Source organism: Triticum urartu, chromosome 2A (genome assembly GCF_056163025.1).
Source record: "Triticum urartu cultivar PI428250 chromosome 2A, HENAU_Tu73, whole genome shotgun sequence".
Lineage (NCBI taxonomy): Eukaryota > Viridiplantae > Streptophyta > Magnoliopsida > Poales > Poaceae > Triticum > Triticum urartu.
Window position 1 is genome coordinate 734,957,673 of NC_141874.1, and position 24,941 is coordinate 734,982,613.

A 24,941-nucleotide genomic window follows, 5' to 3' on the forward strand; every position below is an offset into this window, starting at 1 on the left:
GTTGATAGTAGTAGCGCGGGTTTTTAACCCTCGCTACTGCTAAGCGGTTTCTACCGTGCCCCCCGAGACATGCCATAGTAGTAGCGAGGGGTATAAACCCACGCTACTACTAAGCGGTTTCTACCGTGCCCCCCGAGACATGCGATAGTAGTAGCGCGGTTTTATACCCCTCGCTACTACTAAGTACGAGGTAGGTGAAGTCGCCATATCCTCGGCCGAATACCATCTCCTCCCCAAATCCCTCCTCTCTTCCGCCACTCTCTCCTCTCACTTTCGATACAATCTCACATGGACCTCTTGCCCATGCGCCCCTCCTCCTCCGTGGCGCCGAAAGAGGCCGCCGCCTCGCGCCACCGGCGTTTAGGAGCTCGCCGGTCTTCCACCGACGTCTAGGAGGCCCCCGCCCCGCGCCACCACACTGGAGCACCCCACCACCGGTGACTAGCTCCGCTGCTCCCTCCATCACCTTCCTCTCTCCCTCGGTTTTCCTTTTCTCTCTCTCCCTCTAGTTTGACTCACCCTCCCATGTCCATGCCTGTGCAGGTCGTCGCCATGGACGACCCGGAGCTATCTGGCATGGTCGGCAAGAGGAGCCCCACGCCGCGGCCTGGCTCTTCCGTAGAAACGGGCCCTCTCCAACAGCCACCGCCGGATCTGGTCTGCCGCTGTCCGTTCATGCCTCCGGCGACGCCAACCGTCGCTAGATCGAAGGTATGCTGCCATTGACAACACGCACGGGATTGAGATTTTTTTTGTTTTTGAAAGTAATAGCAGTAGCGTGGGGTATAGGACCCGCTATAGATAATTAGCAGTAGCGCTGTCTGCAATGCACGCTACAGCTAACCATGTATAGCAGTAGCGTGTGTCAACACGCGCTACTGCTACAAGTTAACTGTGGCGCCGTATCAGTAGCGCGGGCACCCGCGCTACTGATACATCCAAAACCCGCGCTGCTGCTAGGGTTTTCCCTAGTAGTGGGAGGATGGTGGTGGCCAGGGTTGGGGTAGGGTTTCGCCCCCCGCCCCCGCCCCCGCGCTAGCGGGGCGGAAGCTGTATGTAGTCATCTTTCATTACAATGGGCTATTTTATAAAACAACCAAGTTTACTCTGTCCGCTAAGTTTAATTAGTTTTTCAAACTATCTTAGTAGCACCATTACCATATATTATTACCACATGTCACATGTAGTCAGCTTCTTATTTGAACTATTACCACATTTCACTTGTGGTCAGTATCTTAGAACCAGTAATTAGTATCAAATTCGCTATCAATAATTTCCATTTCATGTTTACTGCATTCCCTGTTGATAAATTATCCTACTCAGTTACTAATTCATAACCTAACATGGGCACTAATAGTAATGGTAAGCCTGCCGAGCTAGCACACAGGAATTTCCCCACGGGACATGCTACCTACTACTAACTCTACTAGGACTAAGCTAAGACCATGTGTACAAGTCTGACTCAAATTGCTACTGACTTGTATGGACATATTAACTTTATCTCTAACAGCCTTGGTATTTGGAAGGTCCATAAGCTGCACACTCTTTGACAACCTGGGCACTGGAGGATCATAATTTCCATTTCATTTTATTGTGTTCTTTCTATAGCAGAAGGGAAGAAGTGGCTTCAACACACATGATAACAGGGGTTAGCAAGTGGCTTCACACGCCCTCCCTTGATGCAAAACAACATTGTTGGAATGAGGATGGGATGGGGATGGTTCAAAAATGTGTTTGCGACAGGGTTTTTTAACCGTGTGTGATGGCCCAATCTGCACTAGTACAAGAGGTAGTACAAGCTTTGACTCTATCGCAGGATATGTGGATACCTAAGATTGTTCTGATTCGAATCGAATATGTCAAAAGATAGACTTCCAAAAGTATTTTATTTTTATTACATAGTAGAGACTTCGTCATTACTCCATGTATTCGAAAAATACACAGGAAAAGGGTTTTGTTATTATGATGTACTTTTATGATATAAAAAATCATAACCAGAAATAGGCTTCTCACACTTCGACAATTTGGACACTGGAGGATCACCAAGAGGAAAACTATTGGTACTTTCCATTTCATTTTATTGTGTTGGTTCAATACTTCTATAGCAATATCCAAGAAGTGTCTTCAACACACAAGACAGCAGGAGCTAAGAAGTGGCTTCGACACAAATCGGTATGTTCTTCCTTCCTCTGCTTTCTCGTGAGCAAGTGATCTCACGAGAAAGCAGAGGAAGGATCAGAATTGCGATTTTGAATCGGATCGGAGCTCCGTTGTAAGATCGCAAATCGTAGAATCTTCACTATCAGGATCGTAGAAACGTAGATTCTATGAACTAAAATCGTAGAATCATAGGGGTTAGTTTGGATCGTAAAGTCGTAGAATCGTATAACAGAATCGTGATTCCGACAACCTTGATCACTTGTGCCTTGATCGAGTTGTAAGCCATACTTTTTCTCGAAATTAGTGTAGCCTTTGTTTTGGAAGATCCATTAGCTGCTCACTCTTTGACAACCCAGACACTGGAGGATCACTAAGAGGAAACATATCTTTGATATAGAAATGTCATTGCGAGTACATGATAGCATCTTTCAGTTCCTTCTCCCTTGGGTCGTACTCCCTAAACCAGTCAACAAAGACCATGGCTTTTTTTTCATCCGATTCGTAACTTAAAACAGATGATGAACTCCAACCTTTACAGTTCAGTTTTCCGCTCTGTTTTCTGCCAAATTACCAGGACAGTTCTCTCTTTTCTTAATTATTGAAAATGCAAGTCTTTTGCCTCGCTAAAAAAAATTTACAGTCAAAGGTAGAGAGAGGGAAGCTGTTAACAATATTAATGTATCTCTCCTGGCATAGGAGCATGCCATTATCTTTCACAACTGTTTCAGGTTCGATGATTGTTGCACATTTTGTAAGTACTTAAGTTTATCTTTTTTGCTGGTTTGGATTCCTGTACAAACAATTCACTATTGATAATTTCCATTACATGCTTCCTGGATTTTTGCTATAGCAGGATCCAAGAAGTGGCATCAACACACAAGATAGCAGGAGCCAAGAAGTGATTTCAACACACAAGTTATGCTCGACTCGGGTTGACTCAACTATATGCATATCCTTCACATCTCGCGTCGAAATATTGTCGAAACAAAACACATATGTAATATATTCAACTCTCTCTGATCCCTAAAATGAATCCGAGCATTTGGAGATAGTCTGTTCATAACATCCATAGGCTTAGGTTCCTTAGAAGTCCATCTTCTGTTCTAGCTAGAAGGGACATGAAACTCCATTAAGTAGAGCACTCATGCACAAACAAAGAACATGGCAAAGTTAACATCTGCTATGTTATCTGAATAGTTTCTCACTACTACTTGCTAGAGATGTTTATTAATCCACTCACCCATACTATCAACTGGATTGTCGTTCGGCTTGCTTGGAACATGGCTCATCGGTGACTTAAAATGATGCCAGATGTGGCAAATAAATAATTTTGAGTAAAACTCAACATAACGATGAATAGAGAGTAACACCTAAGGTGATAGAAACAAATACTCGGATAATTTCAACTGAACAGTATGTGTAGCTGGTGTAAGTAGGGAAAGCATTTAATGACATCAATGACATGATTTTGCTTCAGAGCCTCGCTTCCATGATCATGAGCTACAAGATCTTTACATTATGCAACAATGGCATCACATTGTTGTCAACCATTGCCTGGATCAAACATGAAGACAATAAAAGGTTGCAAGCAGATACATAGAAAACTAGGTTTTAAGAAATAAATTGACATCATGTTCCTGTGCAGCCAACCCAAAATCTGATGTTTTGGTGCAACCACGACACGTATGATTTGTGGACTGTTACCTTGCCACTGCTACAATCAACGGAATCGTTTTCTCTTATATCTGATTTGGGGCTTCACTTTTGGCTCAACCGTTTACTTTGCTTTAATTAGAAGAGTGATTATGTCTATTGTGCTTTCAAGCATTATGCTCTTCATACTCCGTTGATGTGAAGTAAGTCTCGTGACATACTCCCTCCGTTTTTATTCACTCCACATATTAGAGTTGGCTGAAGTCAAACTTCCTAAAGTTTGACCAACTTTATAAAAAGAATATAAATATTTGCCATAAAAATCTATATGATGTGGAATTACATTTGATAATGAATCTAATGGTGTTGATTTGTTATTGCATATGTTAATATTTTTGTCTATAAACTTTGCCAAAGTTTATAAAGTTTGACTTTGACAAAAGCTAATATGCGGAGTAAATAAAAATGGTGGGAGTATTAAATAGTGATGTTGAGCACGTCATATAAATTCTAAATAGTCACAGAGGTATGTTTTTTCTTATTTGCCTTCTCGGGAGATCACTTATCTCCTGATCGAGTTCTAAGCCTTACTTTAGCTCCAAAATCACTGCAGCCTTGGTATTTGGAAGGTCTATGAGCGGCTCACTATTGGACAACTTGGAACTGGAGGACCACAAAATGGAAAACTATTCAAGTTTCCATTTCATTTTATTCTGTTGTTGGTATAGCAGGAGCCAAGAAGTGGCTTCAACACACAAAATAGCAGGAGCTATACCTGTGCTTTCTGCCTTGTAAAGTTTATTACCTCACTGCTTGGTCCAGAGTCCGAGGCCCCAAACTCAAGTGACATGTAACCCCCATCCATGCTTCCCAGTGGTAGTGATTCAGATCGTGACGCTGTATGATTGAAAACTTATTTCATTTTGTTCACAGTATTAGATGCACCCTGCTGCTGCAGGGAGGATTTGCAATCCAACATTGTGCCAATTTTCCCATGTGGTACAATGTCGCTCATGCTGAGGAAAGACCAAATTGAATTAGGAGAGATGTGTAGCACTGCAGGTGATGAAGATCTTATCTGAGGTTACATACAAAACAAGCACAGAACTGTCAGTATAAGTGATTGCAACAATTCATGAACTGCGACTGAGCTCAGCCATGTGGTACACTCACCGCATCCATCAGGCAGTCGATGGGCTTCTTAGATCATCTCCAGCTGCCCCCCCCCCCCCCGGGCTAGAAAAAAGCACCGCTTGGTGGTGAACCGGCGATATTTTTGGCGTGGGGGCGATCGGGTTCCTAGCCGCCGCTTCCAGACGCCCATTTTGTAAAAAAAATATCAGACAGAAGCGGCCAAAATTTGGCAAACACGGCATAGATTCGGCCGTATTATGGGTTCCACAGTTTTTGTACATATAGAAAACATAAAATCTACTAAAAAAAGAAAACAACGGCGTGCTGCCATGCCACCTACAGGTCGAAGAACTTGCTAAAAGCGGCGTAGTCGCCGTCGTCGCCGTCCTCCTTCTCCTTCTTCATGCGGCCGTCCCTGCTGGACCCCTGCCCGGGTTCACCCTGACAGACTGGTTTGGTCGGCAGCGGCGCCTTGTCGTCGCTTTCCTCGAGAACGATGACGCCTCCCTCGTCGCGGCCACGGCGCCATGCCGCGATCTCCTCTAGGGAGCGGTGCTGGCGCTCCATCTCCAGCCGCGCCCAGTCCTCCCACACCCACTTCAGGGCGGCCTTGTCATCGAGTGCGGCGTCAGCGGGCTCGCTCTTCACGGCGCGAGCCCCGGCTCCGTCTTCGGCTTGATGAGGCGGGACGTAGGATACGAGGAGGCGCTGCCTCCCTTGTTGATGATGAGGGCGGCGCTGCAGGTGCGCCGACCTTGACGCTGACGAGCGCCGGCGATCCGAAGGAGTGGGAGGAGGAGGACCCGCCCAACATCCTCCTTGGCAGCCACGGGATGCCACTCTGGCAGGGGGCCGGGGCCGCCGGGTACTCGAGTGGCGGATCGTTGCCGCCCTTGAGGTACTCGAGGACGGCGTGGAGCGTGCGGCCGGGGGTGCCCCACCACAGGCAGCGACCGTCGCTGTTTTTGCCCCCCCTTACCACCGGCGCGTTGTTGATGGAGGCGAGCCACTCCGCCTGCCGGTGTTCGAAGTACGCCGCCCACGCCGCGTGGTTGCCGGCGTCGTACTCCGGGAGGACCCGCTCCTCCTCCGACAGGGAGGCCCGCACGCGCTCGATCTCGGCATGGAAGTAGTAGAGGTGTTCGACCTCGGGCAGAGGGGGGATTGGGATGCCCCCGGCGCTGAGCCTCCACCGCCCCGGCGTGCGCATGTCAGGGGGTGCCAGGTAGTTCGCCCCGTGGAGGAGGTGGGCTTCCCACTCATGTAGCGAGCGGCGGCCGGAGCCGTTGGCCGCCGCCGCGTCGTCGGGGAACCATTTTACCCATCGGGGCTGTGCTTGCATGGGTGGCTAGACGGGGAGAGAGGGAAAGAGAGGGCGTTGGCGGCGACAGGGGGGCTACGGGCGGGTGCCTCCACCGGCGAGCGAGGGGCCGACTTTTATAGCGGCAGGGGGGTGGGTGGGTGGTGGCAACGTGTGTACGTGTGGCGGGAGGGGCGCGTCGCCGCACTGCGCCGCCTGTGATGAATCAGTGGAAGGCTGGCCAGCATCAGCCTTGGCATTGATTCCCCGCGGGAAACCGAGGCGATGAGGACGATGAGGCGCAGGGGGTCGCTGACTCGGCGGGCCCATCGTTCTTTCGAGCGCCCTAAGCGTGCCGGGTTCGGCCTGGGTCCGCCGACGCCAAAATCGGCCCGAGCCGGTGAAAAAGGGCTTTTGGGTCGCGGCTGGGCCGAATTTTCGGCGCCGGCGACAAAAAAGTGGCATGTTAGGGGCGTGGCTGGAGATGCTCTTAGTCACCGGTGTTCTGTCTCCACCTTGCACCCGAACCTATCCATGACCAGCTGCTATGTCTTCCTGAAGCGATGAGGGTGGTGTTATTGGTTCGGTAGGAGTGACTTGGTTAGAACCATTTGCTTTTGGTGGCGATGGTGGTGGTGCTGTGTTGCCATTCATCAAGATGGCAGTTATGCTGTCAACGTCCATTGAGATCATGGACACTGGAGCACAGGGTGATGGAGGGGCTCAAGGACTCGAGCATACTAGAAGACCAAGACTGCAATGATCCTGGTGAAGATAAGGAAGGACTTGGCATTCCTAGCAAGTGGTTGACATTGCTCTGCTGACGAGGTGGTGGTCTTCTAGCCATAGTTCTTTGCCCTGACTGCAAAATGCTTGCATCTGCAGGTTGCTTTTTCTGTCTACTGACAGTGAAAAAGGCTAAGCATAGTAACTAAATTGGATAAGGGTAAGCAGAACTGGTAATGACATCGGTCACTTTACAATGTTATAAACAAAAAGAAAGTACTGTTTGGGCTATTAAGGATGACATGTTTTGTTGACAGTTTTAGCTATTCAATATATCTTAGCGTTCTATTATGATATCTCAAAACAAATACATAGAATTGCAGCAAAAGGAATAGTTGATCTTAATATCGCTTCTACCTACCTTTTATTACCACCACTGGTTGGGCATGCATTGCCAGTAAAATTGATGACTTTAGTCTGCTCTTCACAATTCTGCAACTGATATCATGTATTCATCTTTGCTTGGCAAGTTTTATTCCTCTCAAGAAGAGCCAGGAAATGATGTATGTATTTTTCATACTTGGGGAGGTCCACTTTCAAACCCTCGTGCACATCACTCTTCTGCAACGACATTAAATTCAGTATCCTTCTGATTGATTTCTTGAAATCTGCTTTGCGTTTGTATTGATTAGCTTTTGCTTCAGATAGTGATGAGAATTGTTCCTGTATGGAGATGGAACCAAGGGTTTAAGTGACAAAGATGCGCAAAATCATCAATGAATGAAGATTTATCTCTAGGAAAAGGACAAGTGACCTCTGTTAGTGTTGGAAGAACGACTCTACGATCCAGTTCCAAAAACTGAGAAAAATAAGCATCTTTCCAAGACTTCATCTGCAATGAAATATTGCAGCAATACAATTAGGCCGAGCAGTACAAATTTAACAAAATAACCATCAACAACTCATCTACTTGATTTGGTCATTCAGCTAGTAAGGCTTCTGCATTGAAATACACGTTCAAGTAAACATAATATCCCAGTACATATACAAGAACCTTAATTACTAAATTGGGTTTACTAAAGCAACCGTGCATAACTACCACATATTAGGAGTATACCTATAGATATAAGAACAGATAATACACACATACTCCCTCGTACAAAAAAATACAGGACTTTTTTGTAGGCTAAACTAGCCTACAAAAATGTCTTATATTTTGATGCAGAGGGGGTAGAAAATGAAGGATTCTCCCACCTTACAAAATATTTCCTTCTTGAGATGATATTCTCTGGCACACCCCGTAGTAGCTGAAATATCAGACACTGTAACTTGAGAAAAACAAAAAAAATCAAAGGAAAACAATGATTGAAGTTATATGGAATTCACATTGTTTGTTAAATAAAGCAGCTTAAGTACCTGGAATCTGAGAGTTCTGACAAAGCGAAGTGCTTTGCTGAGCACCGGGAATCTGTTGTCCAGGTGGAGTCATGGGCTCAGGTTCACATGCCTTGAATGGCGGACATAATAGACCTATTTGCCTAGCACCCTGCTGATTATTCCATCTTGTAAACTGACCAGGCTGCATCTTGGAGAAATCAGCTTGTTGTGCTCCAAGCATTTGGTACCTTTGCATGCCCATCTCTTGTTGGTTGGCTCTCAAAATTTGATTCAAACTTGTCATCTGCGGCTGTCGCACTCCTATAGCACTATCATTTTCACCAAGTAGGTGATTTTGCTGAGAATTTGGACGAGTAAGTGACTTCAACCAACGGCGGTATGTTCGTGTGCGGATTTTTGGAGCTGAGCTCCACGGAGCTTGGTATTTTGAAAATATCAAAAAGCATATTTAGAAGTTTCAAAAAATCTGAAAAAAAATCCATGGAAACATATATGTATTCCGCAAGAACGTGTTAAATTTCATTTATAAATGTTGTGATTTGTAGGCTGTACAAAAACAAATTTCAGCCCAACAACAAAAACAAAAGGCCCGTTTGAAAATGTGAATTTGTCTTTTTTCTGTATGCCACATGTTAAAGTATAATGCTGTGAAATTTTACACATACGTAGTATACATGTGTATGTGTGTTCACAAATGAATTCAAAAATATTTGCACTCTGGAAAAAATGAAATTTGAAAATGAGCTCCCTGGAGCTCAGCGTCCATTGGCATTTTCCGCAGTATGTTCTTCCTTCCTTGCCTTCTCGAGAGATTACTTGTGTACTGATCCTACCGCTATTGAATTTCTGTGCCTATATCGGGAAACAAGACATATCTCCGTGAAGACCTCCTATTTTTGAATAAGATCGGACATTTCCACATTGAGATGAAATGACATTGAGGAAAATAATACTGAGTTGACCGTCTAAGTTCTAATACCAGACGTGGTGTCCTCTAGTCATGCATTATGTTTGCTATAGCCAAGGGTTGATGCGGACATGGATTAATGATCGGAGGGAGCTTGGAGAAGAAAAAGTGACAAAAAGATAGATATTTCCCTTCACACGGGCCCAACAACGTGCACACTGCACACGACTAACGAACAAGGAAAGGCCATGCCGGTGGCCCAAGCACAGGCTACACAAACATAGAAGGACCTGCATCCCTGAAATGCTACAGAAGGGCTCTGTCTAACTTACGTGTTACACCAAGTTAGACAACACAGCAGTGGTTCGCCCATAAGTTTGCGTGAAATTGAACTAACAGTGCTAATGCGGGCAGAGTGAGCCAAATTATTGGCCGTTGTCCAAACATGCGCCCAGTAAGAACAACTCCAACGCGGCAACCCAAATGGACGCGTGATTTATCCGCTTTTCATCCGTTTGGGTCGGTTAGGTGGACGGGCACGTCTGATTTTCGATCTGGGTTGGCTGGTGCGCCCAACTGGAGGTAGACCAAAATTGCCGGGGTCCAAAGAAAAAATATAAATGATAAACCTGTGGCCAGAATGAAAACTTAATAAAACATAAACATCCGGTCAACCGCTGGTCAAAGTCCACTTAAACATTAATTAAACACTAAAAAGAGTTTTGGCGCAAGTTGCCCAAGGCGTCCGCGTTGCCCTTGCCCTTGCCATCGTCGTCGCCGGTGGTGAGATTGATGAAGAGGGGAGGCAGCCCAGCCCACCCAAACGCCGCTTGATATGGCGCCAGGGCAGCCTCCTTCGGCGTCTGCTGCTATGGCGACATTGCGGCGAGGCGGGCGCACTCCTCCTCCTCAAGGCGCAACTCCTACTCCCAGCGCATCTGTTGCTCGCTGTCGGCCTCCTCCTCGGCAAGCCAATGCGTCTTCCAGCGCTCAAGGTGGGCCGCCTCCTCCTCCTGTGTCGCGGAGTTGTGGGCGGGAGGCGCTCACCCAGTCGCAGAACTGGCCGGTCCATGAGTAGGACTCCTCGGGCCAAGTGGGCGGTAGCTGCGACTGCTTCCATGTGTGCGTGGGCTTGGGCTCCGGTTCCTCCTCCGGTTTCGCCTTGGGCTTGGCGAAGGGTGGCGGTGGCGGGACAAACAGCGAAGCATGGACGGAGTCCCCTGCCGCCGACAAGGCGACTGACTGGTCAAGCCCATCCCAATGGGCATCCTCCTCGAGCTGGCTTCGCCTCCAGCGCGTGCTCCAGGGCCTCCTGGAGGGCGGGTTGGTACGCCACCTCCGCCTCCTCCTCCTCTGGCAAAACCTCTAGGGGCAGCAGGCGAACGTCATGGTCGATGTGGAAGCCCCGGTGGTGCTCCTCCTCGTGCTCTGGTGCAAACCAGTGCTCCTAGTTGGCGGAGTTTGGCACGTAGGCACGCATCGCGCGCTACTCCGGCGTAAGGAGCTCGCGATGCCGGTGAACCTCCTCGGCGTGCGCCCGCGCCATGCGCGACACCGCTAGAACCGAGATTCGGTGCGGGTCCAGATGCCAGCCACGTGGCAGGTTGACATCTGGATACTGCAGGGGCTAGCAGTACTGCCAGTGCCATCACCCCTGGTAGACTCGTATGTACAGCCGCTCCCGCTCCCGCATTGGTGAGCCGCGTCTAGCTGGCAGAGGAGGAAGCGCGTGGGAAGAGCTCGCGCCGGAGCTGAACCTCCCCTTCCCCTTCCCGCTGAAGAAGTCGATGGCTGGTGGCTGGCTAACTAGGGTTTCCGGCTGGCTGGCTCAGGTTTTCTGGTCGCTGGCGAGGGAGCAATTGTGGCTAGATGTGGACGGGGAGATGGAAGTGGATGAGGCCGGCCCTGCCGCACGCTTCCATTAAAAAGGACAGCCACACGGCTATTCCACGCACTGCTAGGCAGACCCGAGGTAGGTGTTGGCGTTAAATACAACCGCTGCGTTGGTTGGCCGGCCGACATGTGAGGCCGCGGCGGACACCGAGGGAACGGGCGGTGCGTCCGCTTTGTTTCCACGCCGGCCCAAATTTGGGCCTGAAATGCGTCGACACGGACCCGAAGCGGATACATTTTGGGTTTGGGTCGGTGCGTTGTGCCGGCGTTTTTGTCCGTGGCTACCCAAGCAGACATGAGCAGACTAAATGAGTTGTCTGGTTGGAGTTGCTGTAAGTGTTTTGAAGTGTGGCCGAATTTCGGCCATCTCGGATGGGACCGGAAAATGCCATTGTTGGCATCAGTTTGAATTTGGCTGGCCCGATCGAACTTCTGGAGCCTTGCGTTTTCAAAATTTTGATATATTTGACGATTTAATCTTTAATAACCTCTCATCACTGCTCAAGTGTGGAGCATTCATTCTAAATCGTCTAACTTCCTGGCCGGTCACCCATCCTCTCACCACTCCAGCCTGAGCACGGTTAACATCCGAGTTCCATTTCATTTTATTCTGTTGTTGGTATAGCAGGAGCCAAGAAGTGGCTTCAACACACAAAATAGCAGGAGCTATACCTATGCTTTCTGCCTCTTAAAGTTTACCTCACTGCTTGATCCAGATTCCGAGGCCCCACACTCAAATGAGATGCAACCGCCATCCATGCTACCCAGTGGTAGTGATTAAGATCGCGACCCTGTATGATTGAAAACTCGCTTCACTTTGTTCACAGTATTAGATACACCCTGCTATTGCAAGGAGGATTTGGAATCCAACATTGTGCCGATTTTCCCATGTGGTACAATGTCACTCATGCTGAGGAAAGACCAAATTGAATTAGCAGAGCTGCGTAGCACTGGAGGTGATGAAGATCTTATCTGAGGTTACATATCAAACAAGCACAGAACTGTCAGTAGAAGTGATTGCAACAATTCATGAACTGTGACTGAGCTCAGCATGTGGTACACTCACCGCATCCATTAGGCGGTCGATGGGCTTCTTAGTCACCGGTGTTCCGTCTCCACCTCGCGCCTGAACCTCTCCATGACCAGCTTCTATGTCTGCCTGAAGTGATGAGGCTGGTGTTATTGGTTCAGTAGGAGTGACTTGGTTAGAACCATTTGCTTTTGGTGGTGCTGGTGGTGGTGCTGCTGCGTTGCCATTCATCAAGAAGGCAGTTATGCTGTCAACGTCCATTGAGATCATGGGCACTGGAGCACGGGGTGATGCTACCACTGGATATGCAACTGGTGAGGGGCTCAAGGACTCGAGCATACTGGAGGACCAAGATTGCAATGATCTAGGTGAAGAGAAGGAAGGACTTGGCATTCCTAGCATGTGGGTTGACATTGTTCTGCTCATGAGGTGGTGGTGTTCTACTGTCTTCTTTCTATAATTGGTCTCTAAGTGGTACTTTCCTGGGCTATAGACTATCACCTGCTTCAAGGTATCCTGCTTTAGCCATAGTTGTTTGCCCTGACTGCAAAATGCTTGCATCTGCTGGTTTCTTTTGCTGTCTACTGCAAGTGAAAAAGGCTAAACACAGTAAATAAATTGTGTAAGGGTAAGCATAATTTCTAATGAAGCCAGTTACTTTACAATGTTATCAACAAAAAGGAAGTATTATTTGAGCTATTAAGGATGACATGTTTTGTTGACAGTTTTAGCTATTCAATATATCTTGGCGTTCTATTATGATATCTCAAAACAAATACATATAATTGCAGCAAAAGGAATAGTTGATCTTAATACCACGTCAACCTACCTTTTGTTACCACCACTGGTTGGGGATGCATTGCCAGTAAAATTGACAACTTTAGTCTGCTTTTCACAATTCTGCAACTGATATCCTGTATTCATCTTGGCTTGGCAAGTTTTATTCCTCTCAAGAAGAGGCAGGAAATGATGTATGTATTTTTCATACTTGGGGAGATCCGCCTTCAAACCCTCGTGCACATCACTCTTCTGCAAAAACATTAAATTCATTATCCTTCTGATTGATTTCTTGAAATCTGCTTTGCGTTTGTATTGATTAGCTTTTGCTTCAGATAGTGATGAGAATTGTTCCTGTATGGAGATGGAACCAAGGGTTTAAATGACAGAGATGTGCAAAATCATCAATGAATGAAGATTTATCTCTAGGAATAGGACGAGTGACCTCTGTTAGTGCTGGAAGAACGACTCTACGACCCTGTTCCAAAAACTGAGGAAAAAAGCATCTTTCCAAGACTTGATCTGCAATGAAATATTGCAGCAATACAATTATAGGATGAGCTGTGCAAATTTAACAAAAAACCATCAACAACTCATCGACTTGATTTGGTCATTTGGCTAGTAAGGCTTCTGCATTGAAATACAAGTTCAAGTAAACACAATATCCCATTACATATACAAGAACCTTAATTACTAAATTGGGTTTACTAAAGCAACTATGCATAACTACCACATATTAGGAATATACCTATAGATATAAGAACAAATAATACACATATAGTCCTATGTCATATATTTTGATGCAGAGGGAGTATAAAATGAAGGATTCTCTCACCTTACAAAATAATTCCTCCTTGAGATCATATTCTCATACACTGCAACATGAGAAAAACCAACGAAGTCAAAGGAAAACAATGATTGAAGTTTTATGGCATTCACATTTTTTGTTAAATAAAGCAGTTGAAGTACCTGGAATCTGAGAGTTCTGACAAAGCAAAGTGCTCTGTGGAGCACCGGGAATCTGTTGTACAGGTGGTGTCATGGGCTCAGTTCACATGCCTTGAATGGCGTATATAATAGACCTGTTTGCCTAGCACCCTGCTGATTATTCCATCTGGTAAGCTGACCAGGCTGCATCTTGGAGACATCAGCTTGTTGTGCTCCAAGCATTTGGTATGTTTGCATGCCCATCTCTTGTTGGTTGGCTCTCAAAATTTGATTCAACCTTGTCATCTGCGGCTCCCGCACTCCTATAGCACTATCATTTTTGCCAACTAGGTGATTTTGCTGAGAATTTGGACCAATAAGTGGCTTGAACAAACGGCGGTATGTTTGTGTGCGGATTTTTGGATGCCGAGCTCCACGGAGCTTGGTATTTTGAAAATATCAGAAAGCATATTTAGAAGTTAAAAAAATCTGAAAAAAAATCCATGGAAACATATATGTATTCCGCAAGAACGTTTTAAATTTCATTTAAAAATATTGTGATTAGTAGGCTGTACAAAAAAAAGGTCCAGCCCAACAACAAAATAAAATGCCCGTTTAAAAATGTGTATTTGTCTTTTTTCTGTACGCCACATGTGAAAGTATAATGCTGTGAAACTTTGCGCATACATAGTATACATGTGTATGTGTGTTCATGAATAAATCAAAAATATTTGCACTTTGGAAAAATGAAATTTAAAAACGAGCTCCCTGGTGCTCAGCTTCCGTTGACATTTTCCGCGGTATGTTCTTCCTTCCTTGCCTTCTCGAGAGATCACTTGTGTCCTGATCCTACCGCTATTGAATTTCTGTACCTATATTCCAGAAACAAGACAGATCTTCATGAAGACCTCCTATTTTTGAATAAGATCAGACATTTCCACATTGAGGTGAAATGACATCGAGGAAAATAATACTGAGTTGAGCGTCTAGGCTCTAATACCAGATGTGGTGTCCTCTAGTCATGCATTATGTTTGCTATAGCAAGGGTTGATGCGGATATGGATTAGTGACCGGAGGGATCTTGGAGAAGAAAAAGGGACAAAAAGATAGATATTTCCCTTCACTCGGGCCCAACAATGTGCACACGATTAACAAACAAGGAAACGTCATGCCGGTGGCCCAAGCACAGGCTACACAAACCAAGTTTTGACAAAGCAAGGACCTGCATCCTTGAAACACTACAGAAGGGCTCTGTCCAACTCACATGTTACATCAACTTAGACAACACAGATGTGAGAAGCAGCCAAAGATCCACTGTCGAGTGGACGCCTCAATCCTGGCTGCCCCTCGACCGAATGTCCCTGCCACTCACGCTCATGGATCATAGCCGACCGTTCTCCCAATTCACCCTCCGCAATCTTTACCAGGTATGATCTTCCTCGTTACTCTCTACATTTTTTAGATCTATAATTCTACATCTGTTTCAGGAACGGGACTGGATCCAAATTCTCGCTTAAGGATGAGCGCTCTATCACCGATGTCGCACCGACTCTCTTCTCCTTTGTACGTGACTCTTGTGGCTTGGCGGCAGCTGTCAAAAATGCCTTGATTAGAGATATCTCATGTGAGATTTTGTTGTGCAATTCTTGAGAGTTTGGGACCTTTCTCAAGAGATCGTTCTCTCTCGCTAGCGCATCCACATGATAGTCAATGGTGATTCTTGTTGCCTCTTCTTTGCGGCCAGTCCTTGCTTCGCCTTTGTTAATGCGATCTGCAAGTCAGTCGAAGGAAACTGCTAGGTTTAAGTTCTTCAGGTGCTTAGTTGTTCACAAGCACTGCCTCACCCCCGACAACTGGCTTTCCGAGCAACTCATCCTTCCCAGTCTGCTTTGCTGCCATGGTGTCCCCAAGACGTGCACTCATGTTCATGCACTGCCTCTTCACCCACTGGGTCTGGCTCTGGCAGTGTTTCCATGAATGGACGACCACGGACTTCCCTATGCAAGATATGGACTCCACTGATTCTGAGAATTGGTATCTTAAGGCCAAAAACCCCCCCTCCAAAGAATATACGGCACAACTTGGATACGATCACTATCCTAATCCATTGCAGAACATAGAAGGAGCCTAATGCGAGGATGTTTTAGAACACTAAGAGCAGTGCTGCCTGCCTAATCGCGCTCCTCAAGGAGAGCATCCAAGCCAGGAGGGCCGCTGGCTGCATCATCACGCACTATGTTTGTGCTCTATCCTTTTGACAGTGGACTTTTTGTGGGTGACATCTCGTCACCCCTTTGAAAAAAAAATATCTTCACATATAGGTCGACCTATCACACATGGTTGTTCTCTATCGTGTACTATGCAAGGCGATGATTCGAAACTATGTTTGTGACAGGTTTTTTTTAATCATGTGCGATGACCCAATCTGCACTAGTGCTCGTATCAACAATTTCTCTCCACGTGGCCCCAACAACCACATGGCTGACAAATGAGAAAATCGACTACGGCTCACGCACACGTATACAAAGAATCGGCATCAATCTTCTGAACGCTATATGAATGCTATATGACTCCACTTTCACATGTTAATTACACCAAGCAGCAGAGGTAAGTACCAGATCCAGCATCAAGATTGTTGTATGCCCTAGAAGCTACCGCCAACGCCTCAATCCTGGCCGCCCCTGTGCTGAACGTGCATGGCTGCCCATCGCCGTTCCTCCTGTTCACTAATGTCCATAACCGTTGCGCCCTCAAGGACCAACGTCCGCGACTGTTGTGCCTTAAAAGTTGCGCCTTCAAGGTATGACTTGATCATTACTCTCTAGATTCATAGATCCGCGATAATTCTACATGCATTTAGACACCTAAGGATCACCAAGAGGAAAATTATTGGTACTTCCCATTTCATTTTATTGTATTGGTTCTGTAGTAGTATCCATTAAACACGCGCGATGGCAGGAGCTAAGAGGTGGCTTCAATACAGAGCAGTATGCTCTTCCTTCCTCGCCTTTCTCGAGAGATCACATGTGTCATGTTCGAGTTGTAAGCCATACTTTTGCTCAAAAATCACTGCAGTGTTTGTATTTGGAAGGTCCATAAGCTGCCTACTCTTTGTAAATCGAGACTGGAGGATCACTAAGAGGAACATATCTTTGTGACAGAAATGTCATTGCCAATACATGATAGCATCCTTTTCCCTTGGATTATATTCCCTAACCAGACAAAAAGGACCATGGCTATTTTTTTGTCCGGTTCATAACTAACCAATGCTGAACTCCAACCTTTACAGTTCTATTTTCCGCCCTGTTTGCTGAAAATTAATAGGTAATTCTAACTCTTTTCTTAATTAAGCAAAATTGCAAGTCTTTTGCCTCATTAAAAAGAACTTTATAGTCAAAGGTAGAGAGAGGGAAGCTGTTAACAATATTAATGTATCTCTTTTGCATATGAGGATGCCATTATCTTTCACAACTGTTTCCAGTTCGATGACTGTTGCACATTTTGTAAGTATATGTTTATCTTTTTCGCTGGTTTGGATTCCTGTACAAAAAATTCACTATCAATAGTTTTTATTACATGTTTACTGCATCTTTTCTGTGGCAGGATCCAAGAAGTGGCCTCAACACACCAGATAGGAGGAGCCAAGAAGTGGCTTCAACACACAAGTTATGCTCGACCCGGGTTGACTCAACTATATGCATATCCATTATATCTTGTGTCAAAATATTGTCGAAACAAACAAATATGCAATATATTCTGCTCTCTCTGATCCCTCAAAATGAACCCGAGCATTTGGAGAAAGTCTGTTCATATCATCAATAGGCTTAGATTCCTTAGAAGTCCATCTTATGTGCCAGCTAGAATGGACATGAAACTCCATTGAGTACTTTCTCACTACTATTTTCTAGAGATGTTTGTTAATGCACTCAAAACAGTACTATCAACTGGATTGGCGTTTAGATTGGTTGGATCATGGTTCATTGGTGGCTGAAAACGAAGCCAGATATGACAAATAAATAATTTTGAGTAGAACTCAACATAGGGATGAATAGAGAGTAAAACCTAAGGTGATCGAAAAAAAATACTCAAGACACTTAACTTCCAACTGACAAGTATGTGAATCCTGTGCAAGTACGGAAAGCATTTAATGATGTCAATGACATGATTTTGCTTCAGAACCTCACTGCTTCCTCAATCATGAGCTACAAGATCTTTACATTATTAAACAAAGATATCACATTGTTATCAACCATTGCCTGTATCAAACATGAAAGACAATAGAAGGTTGCAAGCAGATACAATAGAAGATCTCATTTTTCTGTTGGTTTGTTAGCGAGTTAGGTGCAGATTCGAACTGACCATTGGATGGCATGATGCGGTGATCACGGAGGACGTGCACATCTCACACGTGCATGACCGGTAAGCTAGAGTGCTCGAATGTAGCAGTTTTTTTCCTTTTAGTAATTCGAGTATAAATCCGAACAGAGACTGAAGGAAACAATAAGTTTTACTCGATGTACAAGTCGTCTTCTTCCCCTTGCAAAAACACGTGACATCATCCTGATCACGCTTTGGCAACATGTCTTCTAACAGGGAGAACTCAGGTGCGGGGCGCTGGCTCTCACACTCCACCATGTACGCGGCTGGTGAGGCACGGGCAGAGCAGGACAAGGTGAGGCAGGATGCTGAAAGTGGTGCAGCACACCATGAATGAGCACATGCCCCTAGCTTCTTCTCCACTATCACTTGGTGCTTGCATCAACTTTCTATTCGCCTATATTTATAGGTGCATATAACTGTACGTCCCCTACACTACTGGAATCTGGCATTTTGCCATCCGCCGCCCCTTTGCCGTCTGCTAGCTGACGGCAAAGAGGTCCTTTGTCGTCCGCTATGAGGAAGCGGACGGCAAAGAGACAGCGTACGGCGAAGAGGTCCTTCGCCATCAGCTAGTTCTTTGCCGTCCGCCAGCTGATGGCAAAGTTTGTTTGCCGTCAGCTGGTGGACGGTAAAGAGGTGGGTGGGGTCCAGTGGAGGTCTAAATCGTAACGACCCAACGGCCCTACCTCTTTGCCGTCCGCCAGCGGACGTCAAAGAGATGGGTACGTAAACGGCCGTCTCGCCCTGTCCTCTCTCTCTTCTCTCTCTGTACCCGACACCCTCGACCCACACCCGCGCCACCGCCGCCGACCCTGTCCGCCGTAGCCGGCCGCCCCGCACCCCTCCCCTGCGCCGCCCCGACCTCCACCGCACCCCAGTCGCCCCTTCCACGCCGCCCGCCCCCTCCCCTGCGTCGCCATCCCCGATCCACGCCGCCGACGCCGACCCCGTCCGCCGTAGCCGGCCGCCCCGCCGGCCCGCACCCCTCCCATGCGGCACCCCGACCTCCACCGCACCCCCGCCGCCCTTTCCACGTCGGCCAGCCACGCCGCGGCCGTCCAGCCACCCCCTCCCCTACATCGCCGTCCCCGCACTGTCTCGCCGCGGCCGTCCGGGCTCCCCCTCCACCGGGCCGCCGCCTCCTCCAGCGGCCGACCTCCCATCCACCGGCCGCCTCGCGCCTCCTCCGGCGATCCCTGCAGGTGAGTTGTCCCCCATTTTTTAGTTTAGTTTTTTTAGTTTCTTTTAGTTTAGTTTCTGTTTTAGTTATATTTATAGTTTTACTTTGAGTTTAGTTTTAGTTTATTTTAGTTAGTTTTAGTTTAGTTTAGTTTAGTTTAGTTTATTTTAGATTAGTTTTAGTTTCATTTTAGAAGAAGAAGAAGAGTATTTTAGTTTAGAAGAAGAAGAAGATTAGTTTTACTTTAGAAGAAGAAGAAGAGTATTTTAGTTTTAGTTTATTTTAGATTAGTTTTAGTTTAGTTTTAGTTTCTGTTTAGTTTTAGTTTTAGTTTAGAAGAAGGAGGAGGAGGAGGAGGAAGTAAGAGGAGGAGGGAGAAGAAGAAAGAAGAAGAAGAAGAAGAAGAAGAAGAAGAAGAACAAGAAGAAGAGAGGAGGAGAAGAAGAAACTAAGAAACTAAATCAACCCCCCCCCCCCAACCTGACCGCGACCCCCGACACCCTGACACCACACCCCGACCCCGACCCTGACACGCCGACCCCGACACGACACCCCGACCCCGACACCCTGACACCACACCCTGACCCCGACACCCTGACACCACACCCCGACCCCGACCCCCCCCCACCCCGACCCCGACCCCGACACCCTGACACCACACCCCAACACCCTGACAGCACACCCCGACACCGTGACACCACAATCACACCCCGACACCGTGACACCACAATCACACCCCGACCCCGACCCCGACGGGGTCATATATTTGTGAATTATGAGTTAGGTTGTATATTTTTCGATTTTGTTATGCAAAACATCATATATATATATGTCGATCACGTGTATTTTTACTATGTTCATGATGATGATACACTTAAATTATATACATATTATTATATTCATGTCAAGTATCCAAATTTTTTATGTTATACTAATTTCGTTTACTTTTTGTCATTGCAGGTGTTGACAGGATGGTGGGCAAGGGTCCAGAGCGCCCCGAGCCTCCTGCGAGCGCTACTGGGATGGGTGGTTCCATTATTCCATCCCAGCCCCTCCAGAGAGCGCTGCTAGATAGTATGCAGACAGCTGCGGGGGGCGCTTCTTCTACGGCTGGGAGAGGTTGGGGGAGGACGAAGAAGACTGGTAGAGGTGGACGTGGCAGCGGGAGAGGTAGGAAGGCTGCTACGCCTTCCTCGCCGCCACCCTCAACTGATTCACCCGACCACAGGACTGCTCCGTCTAACGTGGACCCATCTCGGACTCCGGTCCATGAGCCTCCGGTCGCCGATCCTTCGCCCCAACAGACTCGGGTCGCTGATCCTTCGCCCCACCTGACTCGGGTCGCCGATCCTTCGCCCCACGTGAGTCCGGTCTCGGAGTCTTCGTCCCAGAAGACTCCGGTCACGGGGTCTTCTTCCCAGAAGACTCCGATCCCGGAGGCTTCTTCCCACGAGACTCCGGAGGCTAGTGGCCCTACTGATGGTAGCGAGGACACCTTTTCTGATGATAGCTACAGCGACGATGAGCTGGATGAGAAGGGCAAGAAGGTCTACAAGCGTGGCTATATAAAGCTCCCGCCCGTGCCGGCGACCCCTGACCAGAGGTGGTTGATTGCGCCTAAAGGGTTGAAGTAAGTGCATTTAATATTTTTTAACCTTTTGCCTTCATGTTCCTTCAAATTAATATTTAATCCGTTGGCTTTGTCATACTGCAGGGGCTGGGTACACCCCCGTGGTGTCCGTAGGCCCAACCAAGTCCTTGGTGTGATTTGCCGGTAGCACTTCCCTGGGTGGGTCACGTTGCCCGGTGAGGGTCAGGTTCCACAGCTAGCACTAAGCTTGGAGCTGTACTCGGTTGCCCCGGCCCCGCCGGGGGAGATGGTCGGCGGTGTCTTGTGCGAGACGGTGGCCGACATGGTGTTCCGTCGGTTTTGGGTAATTTCTCCTTATAGAATTGAAAGTCAACACTACCTAGTGATTACCTAGTGATTGTACTAATCAGTGTTGTCTTGTTTGATTGCAGACCTTCTACAGGGTTTTAGAGGGAGAGCAGGAGGCCGCGTCTATGGTTGTCGAAACCGAGTGCAAGCACCTACTTCAGAACTTATGGCACGAGGCTCGGGTGCAGGCCGTTCGAGACTACTACGCCTCGAAGGGTATTAGGAGGGCCAAGACGAAGTGTCGCAGCAAGTTTTTTAGTAAGGATAAGTACATGCAGGTAATTACCTATTCTTAAGGCCTTGAACTTAGTTTTCTTGATTTGATTCGTAGGCGTAGCGCTGAAATTTCTCTTGACTAACTTAGGTGCCCCCGGGATGGTGTGTGGATAAGATGGACTGTTGGGAGGCGTTGGTGGATGCGTGGTGCTCTCCTGAATGGCTAGTCGAACACCAGAGGGCCAAGGATAAGCGCGACCAAATGGAAGGTGTGCCACACCATCAAGGGAGCTCCAACCTGTTTGAGTACGGGGATAACTGGGTATGTGGTTTGCTACATGATTCATGCAATTTCATTCTTCATGCTAGCAATTATCCCTTCCAAATTGACTCAATATGCTTAGTTAGTTATAAAATGGCATAACTACCTTAGATAGCTCTATAAAATGACTTTATATGCTTTAGTTAGTTAAAAAATGGCATAACTACCTTCGATAGCTCAATAACGACCTAAACTAATCTTAGCTAGTTCATTCATGACACAATTTGCTATAAAATGACATAATAACCTTAGATAGCTCTATAAAATGACTTAATATGCTAAGGTTACTAAAAAATGGCATAACTACCTTCGATAGCTCAATAACGACCTAAACTAATCTTAGCTAGTTCATTCATGACATACTTAGCTCTAAAATGACATAATAACCTTGGATAGCTCAATAATGACATAATTAGTATACTTTGGTCAAAAATGGCATAATAATCTTGGTTACCTCGAAAATGACCTAATGATACGTCTCCGTCATATCTATAATTTTTGATTGTTCCATGCCAATATTCTACAACTTTCATATACATTTGGCAATTTTTTATACTATTTTGGGGACTAACATATTGATCCAGTGCCCAGTGCCAGTCCCTGTTAGTTGCATGTTTTTGTTTCGCAGTAAATCCATATCAAACGGAGTCCAAACGGGATAAAAACTGGCGGAGATTTTTTTTGGAATATATGTGATTTTTGGGAAGAAAAATCAACACGAGACGATGTCCGAGGGGGCCACGAGGCAGGGGGCGCGCCCTGGGCCCTCGTGGCCACACCGATGGCCGCATGAAAGTCGTGGTCGAGAAGCTTGGGGACCACGGAGAGGGACTCCTTACTGGCGTCGTAGACCAGGTAGCCTCCTATCTCTACCATACCGGTGCCAGGGCGGCAATCGCCGGCGCAGAGGGCGACCAGGTTCTTGTCCGTGCTGGAGATAAAGGCCGAGTGCATGTCCTGGAGTTGCGGTGGGAGCCCGACGTATTCCGTCGGCACCAGTATGTGGAGGGAGGAGAGTTCCGGCGGGTCGGCGATGACTGCACGGGCCTTGAAGGTCCCCATGTACTCGGTGACTGCGTCACGAAGCTTTGCTAGTAGGCCTTTGGCCCAAACCCCAACTAAAATTCTCAAATTCTCTTGGCCCATTCATACACACATGTGAGTGGAGTGAGTGAGGCTAAAGTTTAGTCCCACATTGGAAGTTGAGAGAGAGTTGCACCTCTTTATAAGGTGAGCTCTTCTACCACTTGTATGAGCATGAGAAGAGGAGACCTACACGCGCGCTCCTCCTCCTCGCCACGCCTCGTCGCGCCGCGCCGCGGGTTGCGGGATTGAGCCGAGCCGAGGACAGAGCTATGCACGTTGTCTATATTTTTGCTGCATGGGAAAATTAATGAGTCATTAATTAATAATTAACGGACGCGTTAATTACTGAACCGTTTCCGATTCTTTTGGATCGTGATGACTCGGACGTGGGGTTTACTCCCACGACCTACCCGGCCCGCAACATATAGTCAGGCAGACGTCTACCCTAGCCGCCGCTTCGTATGGTTTCTCATCACCGTTCCAGATCATTGCGCCGCCAAGCTAGTCTTCTCCATCCCTCCTTCCGGCGTGCACCGCGAGAAGGGACAGCTGGCCTCCGGAACCCCGCCTCTCGTGATCCTGTACGGGAGAGGGGCGATCAGGTTTTTGGGGAGCGCACTCGCGCGACTGCTGGCAGCGACGACTTCGCGAACGACGACTTCTTCCCCGACTCGGCAACCTCATCCTCGACGACATGGGCGACAACATCAACGCCGGCGGTGCTGCACCCGCTGCACCGTATGTGATTCTATCCTTCCTGTTCGAGATCGTGGTAGAATTCATGTTTCTAGTATGTGCCCTAGATGTGATATGTTCATCTGCTATGCTAGTTCGCATGATTAGTTTAATATCTGTTGTTGTGGTCATGATTTATATTCTGTTTATTCGGATTAGATCTCGTAGTAATTTGCTCATATTTCCAACAATCCAAAAACCTGATTATAGGCAATTTACTCCGAGTGGTTTTGTTGCGCATCAGAAACCACCTGCCTTTAAGGGGGCGCAATATAAGAGGTGGCGCACGAGAGCAGTCTACTGGTTTCAGACGATGGGCTGCTATGATGCCACCAAGGGCAAGCCTGAGGGCGATCTTAATCCAGCACAGCTGGAAGCTTTTGAGAAGATCGATACCCTCTTTAAAGGCGCTCTTCTGAGTGTTCTTGATGACTCCATTGTGGATTCGTATATGTCGTTTGACAACGACAAGGACATGTGGGCTGCGCTCGAGGCCAAGTTTGGTGCCTCGTACGCCGGCAGCGAGTTGTACGTCATGGAGCAATTCTATGACTATAAGATGACTGATGAGCGCCCTGTTGTACAGCAGGCTCATGAGATACAGTCGCTCGCAAAAGAACTTGAGTACTTCAAGTGTGTGTTACCGGACAAATTTGTTGCCGGAGGCATCATTGCCAAGCTTCCACCTTCGTGGAACAATTTTGCTACTTCCCTGAAACACAAGAGACAGGAGTTTTCCTTTGCGGATCTCATTGGTACTCTTGATGTTGAAGAGAAGGCGAGACCAAAGGACACACGTGCTCGAGTTGCTGAAGGAGGTTCTAGTGCCCACATGATACAGAAGAAGAACTCCCAGCCCAACAAGTACAAAAACAATAAGAACAAAACTCAGGGCAAAGGCAAGTTTGATACAAAGAACAAGCCATCACATTCTACCAACTTCAAGAAGAATTCTCATAAGAAGGGGAAGGGACTTTGCCATGTCTGCGGTGATCCTAATCACTGGGCTCCAAAGTGTCCTAACCGCTTTGAGGAGCGCGAACATGAGAAGAGCGGCAAGTCCGCTAATGTTGTCATCGGTGATACTGATATGAAGGAATCAGGGTACGGTATTTTTCCTACCATCCTTTCAGTATTTCAATCCCCTGATTGGTTAATTGACACCGGTGCCAATGTAC

At 47.1% G+C, this 24,941-nt stretch overlaps 1 protein-coding gene and 2 pseudogenes across 1 annotated transcript; 1 reads left to right on the forward strand and 2 right to left on the reverse strand.

Annotated features, from left to right (window-relative positions):
- Positions 1-4,458: 4,458 nt before the first annotated feature.
- LOC125534728 (uncharacterized) lies at positions 4,459-10,824 on the reverse strand (annotated as a pseudogene).
- Positions 10,825-11,843: 1,019 nt separating this feature from the next.
- LOC125534727 (uncharacterized) lies at positions 11,844-18,306 on the reverse strand (annotated as a pseudogene).
- Positions 18,307-18,484: 178 nt separating this feature from the next.
- LOC147987376 (uncharacterized) lies at positions 18,485-22,044 on the forward strand. The gene is made up of 5 exons (XM_087542360.1): positions 18,485-18,599; positions 20,426-20,934; positions 21,337-21,399; positions 21,488-21,682; positions 21,769-22,044. The coding sequence occupies exons 1-5, from the start codon at positions 18,485-18,487 to the stop codon at positions 22,042-22,044; spliced, it is 1,158 nt and encodes a 385-aa protein (XP_087398486.1).
- The last annotated feature ends 2,897 nt before the right edge of the window (positions 22,045-24,941 follow it).

What these genes read in the sequence shown, in the direction of transcription:
- LOC147987376 (XM_087542360.1), top strand. Translation starts at nt 18,485, where the DNA reads ATGTCTTCTAACAGGGAGAACTCAGGTGCGGGGCGCTGGCTCTCACAC. An exon ending in TGGTGTTCCGTCGGTTTTGG is followed by an intron (nt 21,400 to 21,487) that starts GTAATTTCTCCT and finishes GTTTGATTGCAG; the next exon opens with ACCTTCTACAGGGTTTTAGA. An exon ending in GTAAGGATAAGTACATGCAG is followed by an intron (nt 21,683 to 21,768) that starts GTAATTACCTAT and finishes TGACTAACTTAG; the next exon opens with GTGCCCCCGGGATGGTGTGT.